Source organism: Lithobates pipiens, unplaced genomic scaffold (assembly GCF_037356315.1).
Source record: "Lithobates pipiens isolate NorthernLeopardFrog02 unplaced genomic scaffold, aLitPip1_a1.2 Scaffold_19, whole genome shotgun sequence".
NCBI classification, from domain to species: Eukaryota; Metazoa; Chordata; class Amphibia; order Anura; family Ranidae; genus Lithobates; species Lithobates pipiens.
In genome coordinates, this window is record NW_027507764.1 from 359889161 (window position 1) to 359903435 (window position 14275).

Consider the following 14275-nt stretch of genomic DNA (forward strand, 5'->3'; position numbering starts at 1 on the left):
TTGTAATAGCACCATAGATAACAATACAATCCCAGGGTGTCAAGGATGGAGGTGCATTACTGAAAAAAAAGCTCACTATGAACTATGAGAGCTTCCCAGTAAAAGCTTTTATACAGTTTCATTTTTGGGAAATGCTAAATGGATTTCAGCAAATGATAACAGAAATATTGTTGAATTGGCTATATGCCAAGCGATAGTCATAATTTGCGGTTTTCACAGAGAGCGGAGATAAATCCGTTTTTTTGCAGAAAACTCTAGTTACTTTGGCAGTTTTATTAGCTTAAAGAGACACTACCTATGTAAATGTTTAAGTGATTCTAAAGGCTAGATATATTTTACTTTAAAGCACAACTAAAGGCAAACCTTTTTTTAGTTTTGGATAGAGTGGAGAGGAATTAAAACACCTTTCAGATTTTATTGCTGTCTGTGCCCCCCTTATGGAGAATCATCCTCTTTATTTGTCCTAAAATAAAATCCCAAATTTTAGTCCTAAGACATGTAATAGGGCAGACCGGGCATTTGCCCGGTGGGCCGGGGCCGCCCGCTCCATACCATGTTGCTGTTTAGGCCACACAGCGGGAGGTAAGCGGCGACCGCGGCCTGAACATGGTTAACACAGGCCGTGGCCGCCGCTCGCCACTACCGCTATGTGGCCGTTCCGTGTCTCCTCCAGCGGAACTGGCGGCTGCATGGGCTGAGCTGTGTGTCTCTCTCACACACAGCTCAGCCTCAGCGCCGTGCTGACAGTTCCCCTCTTTGCTCCCAGGGACTGCTCCTCCTCCTCCAACCAAGGTGTCCGCACGGTGAGGCAAGGGGCGGGGCTGCTGTCAAGACGTTTCCCCCGCTCGCGCCCCCCCTTCTCTTGTCGGCAGAAGATGTGAGGAGAAAGCTTCCCTCACCATTGGCCACAACAGAGGGCCAATCGGAGACCTAGAGGGGCATCATGGGAAATGTAGTCCCAGAGATAGGTAGCCCAATTGTTTTCTGGAGGGAGCTGACTACATTCCCCAGCATGCACACTGCTGGGGGGGAGGGAGAGAAAAACCTGGAAACGAGCAGAAGTGCCTGTAGCATCTACTACAGGACACATACAAAACGAAAGAGAGGACTGTGCTGGGGAACTAATAGCCCCAGCACCACCAGAGAGACCCACACTGCACCGCACAACCAGAGACATAGCCACGCTGCACCGCACCACCAGAGACAGAGCCACGCTGCACCGCGCCACCAGAGACAGAGCCACGCTGCACCGCGCCACCAGAGACAGAGCCACGCTGCACCGCGCCACCAGAGACAGAGCCACGCTGCACCGCGCCACCAGAGACAGAGCCACGCTGCACCGCGCCACCAGAGACAGAGCCACGCTGCACCGCGCCACCAGAGACAGAGCCACGCTGCACCGCGCCACCAGAGAGAGAGCCACGCTGCACCGCGCCACCAGAGAGAGAGCCACGCTGCACCGCGCCACCAGAGAGAGAGCCACGCTGCACCGCACCACCAGAGAGAGAGCCACGCTGCACCGCACCACCAGAGAGAGAGCCACGCTGCACCGTACCACCAGAGAGAGAGCCACGCTGCACCGCACCACCAGAGAGAGAGCCACGGGAGCCAGAGGTTGTTTTTCTTCTCTTCTCTATCAGTCTTTACCCGTGGACAGGGCGACGCTTACGAAATGACGTTTAAGCAAAGCGCTATCCAGGAACACTGTGAGCTCAGGCAGTAGGTTGGAGAAAACTAATTGTCAATTGACCTACAAGACAACACTTCATACGTTTTTATTTTAAAATGTGCTAGTCTCCTTTTATATATATATTTTTTTTACTAAAGTCTTGGGCTTCACTTGCCTACTTCTATTTCTCTAGTTGATTTTTTCTGCTTTCCTTGCCCAGTTTTTCAATACTTCATATAGGTTACTCATGTTGACTTATAAAATCTTTTTGTGTTTGCAATATAATGCTGTTTACTTCATCCCAACCCATAGCTGGTACTCATGAAATATTTAAAGAATAGATATATTGAAAATTAAGCATACTAGTAGACTAGTAGGTTTTTGTGCTAAAAAATTTGAAATTTACACTTTCTGTTTGAACTTATTCATCCCAAAAACTGCCTTCGGGGTTGATCACACCCATTGACGCATCTTGACTCACCATCTCCAGTGTCTTTGTTTGTACAAAAAATTTAGAAAATTAGTCATTGACACATTCAGCCAAGGTACTTTGAAGCTGTAAAAAAAACTGAATATAAAGTGATAGAAACAAAGATATAATCATGCCTTACCTATAAAAATGTAAAATGATATACAAAACAACCCTTTATTTTGTTGATTTTTCCACCTTTGTATCTACTTCTGTCTAGTTGGCTAATAAATGCTTAAACATCCTCATTTGGTACTGAAATTAAAGTGAACCTGAGGATAAGCAAGGGCCTTCCAATTTTTACCTAATTATTATCAAGCAGTAAACAACCTTTAAAACAAGCCCTCTCTGACCTCTATAGCAATTCATCCTTAAGGTTCAGAGCAGAAGTACTGCAGTCATGTTCAAAGTGAAGGAGACCTTTTCATTCAAGGTCTCCTTCACATGGGCAAGTATGTGCACACAGGATTCCAGTGGCAAGAATCAGTGGATTCTTGTGGCTGTGATCACAGGTGTATGTAAACAGTCATGGCTGTTCAGCCTGTCCAAATCAATGATAGTCTGAGGGGAACCGTCATTATTCACATATATCCGCAAAGCGGTTATCTGCAGTGAGTGATGGATGGGCGACTCTGGAAGTATCTGCATACAGTCTGTCCTTAGCTGCAGGTAACCACTGGCTGTGCAGATACTTTCGAACAGCAATGGTTCCTCTCAGCCCATCATTGCTTTGTACAGGCTGAGCTGCCCCAGCTGTTCGTATATACTGCTGATTCTTGCCACTGAAATGCTGAATGTAATTGCCCAAGAGGCCTCTCCCAGCTGAACTCACTCTCCACTCCCTCAGAGGATTCCTGTTCTGTATTTACTTCATTAGAGACTAGAAAGCTGGAAATCCGCCAAATCACTGCTGGATGAGTTGAGCTGCAGGGAGGATTTTTCTACTTCTGTAGAACTTTGAGGATGAATTTCTCCTCAGTGCCTGAAGATATACAGGTCAGTAAATTTTTGTTTTAAAGCTCCTTTGCTGTTTAAGTACTTGCAAATACTTGAATGTCCAAAGCCTGACCACATGTTCACTTTAAGTTTAGTACCATTTGAGTATGTCTAAGCATTTAACAGTTAAAGTGGAATTCCAGGCTATACCTAACTAACCTTAAAAATGCTTCTTCCCCCTCCTAACTATGCTAACTAACCTGTGTAAGAAAGATGTATATACCTATTCTCAGCCCACTTCAGTCGTGTCACATAATCTCCCCTGTGTCAGCCAGCAATGGCCGCCTACAGGGGAGAAGAGAGAGCCCTCGACAATGACTGGTAATACTTGAGAGCGATGATGTCACACATAGGCTTCTGTGGCTTATCTGTTGTTGCCACTCCCTCCTCTCCCCTGCAGCTGTGACTGCCTGACACAGGTGAGATCACGTAATAAGACCAGGAGCAGTTTGAAAATAGGTAAGTATATACATTTTTCTTACACAGGTTAGTCATTATAGGTGTTAAAGGGGGAGGGAGCATTTTTAAAACTAGTTGGGTATAGCCTGGAATTCCACAACAACAACAAAAACTACAACTACAAAAAAGAAAAAAATAACAGATTAAACGCCAAAAAAAGAAAAAAAAGAAAACTTAGTATAAATGGTGTTTTTTTTTCATTAAATGTATATTAAATTACATTTTAATGGGTAAGAGATGGTTCTAGTGCCCTGTAGACACCACCAGTTTTCTCGTCAGATTAAACTCTGAAGGTTTTTCCGACGGAGTTCAGACAGAAGTACACACGATCACACCAAAGTCCGATTGTCAAGAACGTGGTGACGTACAGCACTACGATGGGACTAGAAAAGAAGTTCAATAGCCAGTAGCCAATAGCTTCTGTCTCGTACTTTGGCTGAATGTGTCAGTAATTAGCTCAAGGCACAGAAGCACACCATACATTATCTCATTGTAGTGTTATTTTTTTTAAATTATACCTAAGCACACTAAAAAACAAATCTCTGTTGCACCTGCATTGCTGTGTGCCACAAAACTTGGTGACTCACTACTGTATGTAATGATGAGCTGTATTGTTAAATATAGCGCAAGTGTTTTTTTTTCGATGTGTTGTGGTGCATTGGCAACCCATGCAAATTAATAAGCTACCTTAACACAATTATTATTGATGTACGGAATAACGCATGTTAGCACATGCGACTTATTGCACCAGACTACAAAAGCTCTGAATAGGACCTTAGAGTTGCTATAAATGGGCTTATTTTCATAGAGGTAATTTGATAAATGTAAAGATAAGGGAAGCTTATCATAGGAAATGTACCTAACCTTTACAGTCGTCAATTTTTAAAATGAAGTACGTCATAATATATTAATATATAGGGAATAATAATTGAATTCATAGCATTTAAAGCCATCTGGCAATAGTAAGAAATAAAAGAAAGCTACAATTATTCATCATTGGTTTCATTGTGTACACATTTTCTGTCAGCACTATAACTGATTACCGGAAATTGAGATTGCTCATGCCCTTGATTACATTAACAGGTCAATGCCAAAATGCCAGACATGTTTTATTTTTTGGACTGAGGAGGGAGTAGGGTTAGAACCTTTATCAGGTTTTACATACTGTGCAAGATATTTCTAATCTCTTCCTGTTCTCTTGTTACCCTCACAGGAAGAAAGGGGAAATATCATCAATGAGGACACAAAGAACAATAAAATTATGCCTAATGTCTGTTCAAAACATTCATTGCTGTAACAAAAACTTTTTTTAAAATATCCTGTCTGTGTCCCCATTAGGGGGATGTCCCATTTTTGAATGTCTTTTCTGACACCTAACAGACAGGTAATGAGGAGGAAGTGAGAAGAAATCTCTCTACAGTATTTGGGATATAAAGATCAGAAAAGGTTGATATACTGCAATTATTATCCCTTTCCTATCCTATCTGAATATAGGTTTTGCACTGGACTTTTATTCTATTAATGGTATAGAAAATATGATAAAGTTGTATTATATGGTTATTATATTTCCTCTGATGCTTATAGTCTGTGTGTTACTTCTAGGCTGGCAATGTGGTTACAGGAGAAATGGTAGAAGAGTTAATACTTTCAGGTGCTGACATCATAAAAGTAGGAATTGGGCCAGGTGAGTACAACCGTTTTTTTCCAATATAAACACATGAAACTAAAAACATAACTTTTAAATATACAGTGGGTATAGAAAGAATCGCCCCTTTTTTAAAAATCACATTTTGTTGCTTTGCAGCCTGAAATTAAGACAGACGCAGTTTTTGTTTTATCCAGCTGTATTTACTAGTGCAACTTATAACATCCAAGTGAAAGATATAACACCAACATGTCAGAAAAAAAAATCAATAACAGAATCACTGAGTTGGAAAAAGGACCCCCCCCCCCCATGTCAGTATTTTGGTGGACCGCCTTTTTGCTTTAATTACAGCCTTTAGTCTGTTGGGATATGTCTGTACTTTGCACATCTAGACTTTGCAATATTTGACTACTCTACTTTGCAAAACTGCCCAAGTTTGGTTAAATTTGATGGTGACCGTTTGTGGACTGCTGTCTTCAAGTCATTCCACAGATTTTCAATGCGGTTTAAGTCTGGGCTCTGACTAAGCCATGCAAGGGAATTAGCCTTTTTCTCCTTCAACCACTGTGTGGTTATTTTTGCCGTGTTCTTTGGGTCATTGTCATGTTGGATGGTAAACCTTCTTCCCATTGACAACTTCCTGGCAGAGTGCAGCAGATTATCCTCAAGAATTTGATGGTGTTTTGGCCCATTCATTTTTCCTTCTATCCTGACAAGTGCTCCAGTTCCTGCTGCAGAGAAACACCCCTGTATTTTTAGTTCCACCAGACATATAATTTGGTATTGAGGCCAAATCATAAAATGTTAGTCTCATCTGAACATAACACATCCATTCCTCAGAATCTTCATAGTGTGTTTAGGGTGGTCAGATAAGATAAAACTAAAATTGAAGTATTTGGCCTCAGCGCACATTTTAGACTAACGAAGGATAGAGGGCCAAAGAGGAAATAGAGGGCCAAAATTAGGAATTGATGAAGTGGTTAGCAGCCTTATCAGTTGAAAGCCATAATATTTGAGGATAACAGAAATGTCCCTCTTCGGGGCTTGGATGTGCTTTTGACTTGGAAGAAAAAAGTGTAGCTGCTGAAGCAAACTTTCAGTATGTTCCTTGTTTCTGTTAATAAAGTCTTAAACTAGTGAAATGTGGAGACATTTGGAAACATGACAAATCTTATTTTCTCAAGCTTCTAAAAATTCAATTTCTACTCTTATAAAGAGAACCAAAATAAAATTCTCTTCCATTGGTACCAAACACCAGATCTACTATGCTGACGACAGATGATGGAGATGTAGAAAAAGCTTAAGGTCGATCCAACACATCTACTGGTATTACCCACTCATTAAACCTTTTTGATATGATGTCCATATCCTTATCCATCATCTTTTTGACTCCTGGATATACTCAATGTAGCAAGATGGAGGATGGAGTGGTTGGAGTATCTAACTGCCTCTCTTAATTCCCTGGACTAATATAATAAAATGTGGAAACTGTGGAATATTATGGAAACACTTCCTTGAGCATCTTATTAATCGAGCATGGGTTAAAAGAAAATCTACAGTGCAGCTTTGATAAATATCATTGAGGACCCTCATAGGATCTCCTTCTTCCCAAATGCAAGAAACAAAAAAAAATAATAATAAATGTCACAATCAAATGATCCAAAAACAGGTCCAAAACGTGCAAACCAAACTTCATGAAAAAAGTATAATCTTAATATTCAGTGATAAGTTGTAACCACTCCAACAAAATCTTCACAGTGTGCGCTCCTACCCTGTGTGCCTATATTGCTTATCATCATATATAGACCTCTTTAAATAAAGGAGGTCTACAAATGCTCACAGATAAAAATGGGAATAGGGTCTAACATCTCCTCCTGAGGTGCAGCTTACGGGCATTGAAGGGTTAAAATTCACCATCTCATCCGTTAAATCCAAAACAACTCAAAGAGAAGCAAATCATAGTGCTCACTGTGATCTTGAATAAACACACACATAAAGATCCACTCTCATATAATAAGAGACAGTGCTCCAAAAAATAAAAATAATGCGATTAACCACGAACATGCACACTGATCCCAGGTGTTTTTCACAGTGCTCTTCACACCATTGCAGTGATGATGTGTACCTGCACACTGTAATTTTTCTTTTGTCTCTATAATATCAGTGTGAAACACTTTTTGGTGTTGGCTAGCTTTGATGGTTTACAGTGGGTATAGAAAAGACTAACCCCCTTACAAATAATCACATTTTGTTGCTTTGCAGCTTGAAATAAAGACATACACAGTTTTTGTTTTATCCAGTTGTATTTACTAGTGCAATTTATAACATCCAAGTGAAAGATATAACATCAACATGTCAGAAGAAAATAACAAAAATTCAAAAACAGAATCACTGAGTGGGAAAAAAGGTCACACCCTTAGGTCAGTTTTTTGCTGAACCACTGTTTGCTTTAACCTCCCTAGCGGTAATCCCCAGTGTGACTCAGAGTTAATTTTCAGTACCAAAAGCAGTAACCCAGAGTAAAACTTGGCTTTACACCGTGATATCCAGGTAGAGGTACTTACCTTGTCCCTAGGATCCTGTGATGTCCTCCTGCTGTATCCTCCGGCCGGATCCTCTGCTCAATGTATCACTTTTTCCGGACTCCGTTCCCTGCAAGTGTTGCGATGCATAGGGGGCGGAGCCCGGTGGCAATTTCAAAAAAGTGCAAAAAACATAACACATAATACACTGTAATCTGTAGATTACATTACCGTATCAAATCATTTCACCTCAGTTTTGTCCCTAGTGCTTTGTCCAGTGCCCTGCCTGCACTTTTACCATTCTTTCTGCCTGGAAACTTGAGGACGTCCATGGCATCCAAAAAGCGTCCCTCTACATCAAAAGCGGTTTTATACCAGCTAGAAAACAGCAATAGTGAATAAGAATCACTTGCAGAATTGAGCAATAGCGATTAGTGGGGAAATTCGTCATCAGACACCAAAAGTGACGACAGTGACGATTCTGCGGCTGAGCTCAGTGATGTGCTAATTTGGTGCTGTATTGACTGTGGTACGGATCACACAGCACTGAGCTCAGTTGCAGAATCGTCGATGTCGTCACTTTCATTGACTGATGACGAATTTCCCCACGAATCACTATTGCTCAATTCTGCAAGTGATTCTAATTCACTATCACTGTTTTATAGAGTCACTGCTGCAGAGAAACACCCCCATAGCAGGATATTACCACCTCAATGCTTTACTATAGGAATGTTGTTATTTGGCTTGTGAGATGTGTTGGATTTCCGCCAGACATATCGTTTGGTGTTGAGGCCAAATCATTAAATTTTAGTCTCATCTGACAGTAACACCTTTTTCAATGTGACCTCAGAACCTTCAAGGGTGCTGCTTTTTCCAACTCAGTGATTCTGTTTTTGATTTATTTTTAACTTTTTTATGACATGTTGGTGTTATATCTTTCACTTGGATGTTACAAGTTACACTAGTAAATACAGTCGTATAAAAAAAAACAGTTTGGGGCACCAGATCCAAGGAAAGGTACATCTACCATGCCACCTTCCCCTTCTGCAGCCAACTACTATCATCAGAGAGAGGCAACCCCTTATCCCTGCTCCTCCAGCATCCCTCAGCCACTTGCCTTTATTTCCACCCCCTGTTCCATTCCCTCCACTCCCTTCCTGTCCAGTCCTGTGCCAGTGTCTCGGTGGGCCAACCTATGATTGACAGCCCCTGACTCCTCCATCCACCCTGTCCTTACCCCCACCTATGCAGGGCTCCACTGCAGGATCAGGAGGTCCCAGCCCAGTCCAGTGCTGATCCTCAGCCATGGTGGCCCGGGTGCTCTTCATCCTGTGCTGGCACTGCCTGCTGATTGGCTCCTCCACTGCTACCTCCCTCACTGACACCAGCACCGAGACAGAGAGCACTGCCATCAACACCGAGATAGAGAGCATTGACACCAGCACCGAGATAGAGATCACTGACACCAGCACCGAGATGGGGAGCACTGACACCAGCACCGAGATGGGGAGCACTGACACCAGCACCGAGATGGGGAGCACTGACACCAGCACCGAGATGGGGAGCACCGACACCAGCACCGAGATGGGGAGCACTGACACCAGCACCGAGATGGGGAGCACCGAAACCAGCACCGAGATGGGGAGCACTGAAACCAGCACCGAGATGGGGAGCACTGACACCAGCACCGAGATGGGGAGCACTGACACCAGCACCGAGATGGGGAGCACTGACACCAGCACCGAGATGGGGAGCACTGACACCAGCCCCGAGATGGGGAGCACTGACACCAGCCCCGAGATGGGGAGCACTGACACCAGCCCCGAGATGGGGAGCACTGACACCAGCACCGAGATAGAGAGCGCTGACACCAGCACCGAGATAGAGAGCGCTGACACCAGCACCGAGATAGAGAACACTGACACCAGCAACGAGATAGAGGAGAACAATGACACCAGCGCCGAGATAGAGAGCGCTGACACCAGCGCCGAGATAGAGAACACTGACACCAGCGCCGAGATAGAGAACACTGACACCAGCGCCGAGATAGAGAACACTGACACCAGCACCGAGATACAGGAGAACACTGACACCAGCACCGAGATACAGGAGAACACTGACACCAGCACCGATATAGAGAACATTGACATCAACACCGAGATAGAGCACTGACACCAGTACCAAGATAGAGCACTGACACCAGCACCAAGATAGAGAACACTGACACCAATCAGAGTCTATCAGGAAGTAGACTACACTTTAAAATAATCCATAACACTTCAAGTGCATTTGCTTTAGATCTGAGTGGAATCTTTCAAATTAGGCAAAGCTCTGCTGAGTTCAATCATCCAATCAGGAATCGGGTACAAGCAAAAATGCTGTTTTTTTATTTTCCTTGCATGTGGTTAAGTATTCTTTTCAAAGGGAAGCTTTACCTAATTTACTAAGCTCTGGAGCAAGAGCACCTGCAGTGCACAGTATATTTTCCTTTAGTAAATCAACCCCACTGGCTTGGAGGCATCCTGTAATTTTGACACAAATAGGCTTAACAGTTCTTAACATCATCAAGACCTAACAGGTTCCTCTGAGCACCACTTCCAACGAAATGGTCAGTTTCAGTGACTCACTTGGTAGATTTGATTTTCTTTCAATCCAATGGGGAGCCATCCTGACTAGCAGAACACAATGCTTACTGCTAGCAGCTATAGCTACCAGCAGTAATTGCATGTCAAAAATCTGACAGGCTGGTTGTACAATCAGCCTACCCATAGATGGATCGAATCTTGGTCGTTGCCTGCCTGCTTTCAATCCACATATGGCTTGCTTTACACCAGCAAAGTTTTGTAGGACATAAAACAAAATACAGTCTACTATTCATGAAATATATTATAGATGTATTTATTACATTTAGGGTGTTAGGAACTGTTTCACTACAAAGGCTTGTGGTTGTAGGAAAAGTACCATAAAATGGCTTAGAGAAACATGCAATGGAAATCCAACTCTAGTCACCATAGTGACCGAGAATTGACTGCTGGCTCCTTGTCTCTAGGCAGTAAAACTCATGTTCCCCTATTTTCTTGACAGTCAAGCAAGCTGATCCAGACATAACTTGTTATGAACCCCTGATATTCTGATCAAATAATAGAATATGTTCTTGAACTTTTTAATAAGGCAATAAAAAAGGAGTGATAGTTTACAAATTGCAGCAATCCATAGCCATCAAACTGATTTAATAAGCTTACTGTTGCAAGACATTTGTGATTGACTACAATGGATTACTAATTGTTAGACTGTGCTTTTTGCCTTAATAATATTGTTGCCAAGTAGTTGCCAAGGAAAACAGTATCCTGTTTTTGAAAACCCTCACTGCCATGGGGTCCTGATTCTTCTTCATATGCTTGTTTTCAAACATTAGACAGGCTGGACTGGTTTATCTGCTCTCTCCCCTATTAGCAGTTTCTAAAGGTCCCTGCAGGTATGGGTTGCTAAAAGATGAATAAAGATAGGGTGTAGTGTAAATACATGGTTCCATTTTTTTTTTTCATTCCAGCAGCCAGCTGAACAATAAACAGAACCAATTCCCCCATCCACATATTCAATATGGATGCAGGAATCCTTTATACTGTGTCATTGTATTCTAACAGCGGGAATCTCCCACCATCAGAATACACTGATCAGCACTGCAGCTGATTGAGCGAAAATTTACTAACAAGCTGGTTCATAATATCAAATTTTCATTAATGGGAATGGCCATACATGGATCAAAATGTGCCCAGTTCTTGCTGAACCAGCTGAATCCACAAGTAATGGAAAATGGTGGAGAGCTCCTTATCATTGTTTATAAGCAGGAGCTTCCGATCATGTGATGGCAATGTGATTGGGAAACCCACCTATGCTGCCAGGAAAGTTCAAATCAATGCACATAAATCTCACCAAGTAGGTACATAAACTTAATACTATGCATTGTAGTATGCTGCAAGGCATGTACAGTATGTTGGCAAGGCATTTTGGGATACCATTTACAACGTGTGTTTTTGTGTTTTTGTGCTCTATGGCACATGTTGTGTGCATTCTCACATCACACATATTTTAATATGGCTTTTCACCTTAGTTTACAATTTTTTTTTTTTTTTTTTTGCTACTGCTTTAGCTAAACATTAAGCGTCAGAACAGCATTGATGAAGGAACATCGGGTAATAGACAATAATGGCTAGAATAGGAAAGAGGGGGAGGGGGGATGGGTGGACGTGGACCAAACTGACACTATTCCACAGGTCAGGAACTAGGAAGGGAGTACCGACTCACCCAATCTTGGGAGGAGTTCATCAATGGGACCTGGGCATCACTGAAAAAAGAAGGGGGTTAGGGACAATAGAAAGTCCCAAAAGAGGTCCATACCTCAAGATAGGAGTGGGAACTGTCAGCAGTATACGCCAAAATGTTTTATTCAAAAATTACACAATTTGACAGAGAACAATTAAAATAGGCAACTTCAAAGGGTTAAAAGACAACGTTGTCTATTAAAATGCACATCTCTGAGATCGCAAACTCGCCAAACCATTCAAAACATCTGCATAAACTGTCACACATAAAATGGGTTGTGAAGAGGGTCACTGGGGGACCGCATTAAGCACTAGACAATGAGGTGCTGTGTGCCTTAGGCAGGCCATACATGGTCGAATTCCGAACAAATTTTATTTTCAAAATCAGAAATTTTGTGCGTTTTGTGATCCGATGGTGCCACCATTGATTTTCAAAATTCGACCAACCAAGCCTTCAATTTCACCTCATTATGCTACAGAAAATAATTTTTGTGTCTGGAGATCTTCTTTTCTTTCCAGGAATTTGCTTTTCTTGCACTCATGTGCATTCCTTTTTCAATTATGTTTCTCACATGATTCTCCCATCATTGATTAGAAAATCGTTTGTTTTTAGAAAAATTTCCAACATGTCCGATCACTCACATTCAATAGCTGCACGAAAATTGGCCTTTGCTGTGTCCCACCAATGGTGCAAAATTCTAAGGAAAATTATTTGAAAAGATTTTCAAAAGAAAAATTGTTCAGAATTTGAACCATACCTTTGTAACAGACATCTAGCCCACATAGGACCCATACATAGTAGTCATAAATCCATTCAGGTGATTCAATGATTAATTGCAGAATGCAATGGAGTCTCCACAGACCTAAAATATTGACAGAATTCTAGGATTGGTACAGATGATTGCAATCAATGTCCATACTGGATGTGAACATGAGCATCATTCAAATAGCTAGCGCTCCAGACAGCATGTGAGTGATAAACGCAAGTCAATTATAATGTGGCCTAAATCCAAACAGTTTCATTATTGCAGAGTAATAGTGATCTTATAATGTCTGTTCGTATGTAGCCTGTCCTGTTGACCTCACCTGCTAGCAGTGCAATGTGGTACTTGTCACTAAACCATATGACAAGTCTAGCCAAGATTCAGGACTCCGGCAGGGTGAAAAAAGGCCTTACTGTTCGTTGATAGACACTGAATACCTCCGTGGCAAAGGATCAGTAAATATGGCTCGCCTGTTACATGATCCTTCCCTCTGAGCACCAACTGTTGCACAGCCCACTATCTCCCCTTCTACAGGTGGGGAGAAAACTGCAGGGGGGATTGAGCTATGCAGTGGACACAAAAATTGTCTGTCGGCACTTAGCAAGGAGGATCAGTGTCAGCAGAGAGGCCGATCCCATCGGTGCGGGGAGGGAGGGTTTGAATGAATTGTCAGCCACTAATCATAGCTGTTCATTCAATCAGCACAGTCAGGAGGACGATTCTGATAAAAGTTCATGGTTGCTAAAGCTTATGGCAGAGTTGGGAGTGCATCCAACATAAGGTATACTGACCTGGCCAGCTGAAAGTCGTTCTGTGCCACCATATGCCTTACGTAGAAAGGGTTAATGGCCCCCTTATGCATGATTTCTTGCCTTTTATAGGCTTCTAGGATCCTCCTGTTTCTATAATCTTCCAGCCTTGCTCACAGAATATCCAAGCTGACCAGATCATATAATCTGCATTACCCAAGCTGTAAAGCTGTTTTAAATGAGTAAAACAAACTGAGCTTTTCCTATCTACCTTCTTACAGAACAGAATGTTTTAGCTCAGGTTCTTACAGCAGTTTTCAAGGAACAGACATTTATAAAAATAGGATTTGCAAAAAAGATTTTGTTACTGATTTAGGGAAGGACATTTAAAAAAATAGGTATAGTCCTCTTTTGGGGGTTTATGAGAAATGATTCTCCCCAGAAAGGATATTGCGCTAAACCTGTAAATAAGGTAAATATGAGAACCAGAACCTTTGCTAAATGAAAGAGTAGGTTTGATAATAAAGCTGGCAATGCATCCACCCAAGACAGGGCCTCTGTGTACTGAGGGGAATCTGGTAACTTTGTATATATAGTTATTAATAAAGATACCTCCAGATAAATGTTGCAGCAATGTTTATTTGCAGGGGCCCCTGAGGATGATCATGATGCTTTTCTTG

General features: G+C 42.1%; 1 protein-coding gene across 1 annotated transcript in view; it reads left to right on the plus strand.

The window, feature by feature from the left end:
* Positions 1-14275, plus strand: part of GMPR (guanosine monophosphate reductase) — a 125004-nt gene that overhangs the window by 45012 nt on the left and 65717 nt on the right. The window contains exon 5 of the mRNA XM_077492230.1: positions 5196-5277. Coding sequence (XP_077348356.1) covers positions 5196-5277 — 82 coding nt within the window. The remainder of the gene's footprint in view (positions 1-5195; positions 5278-14275) is intronic.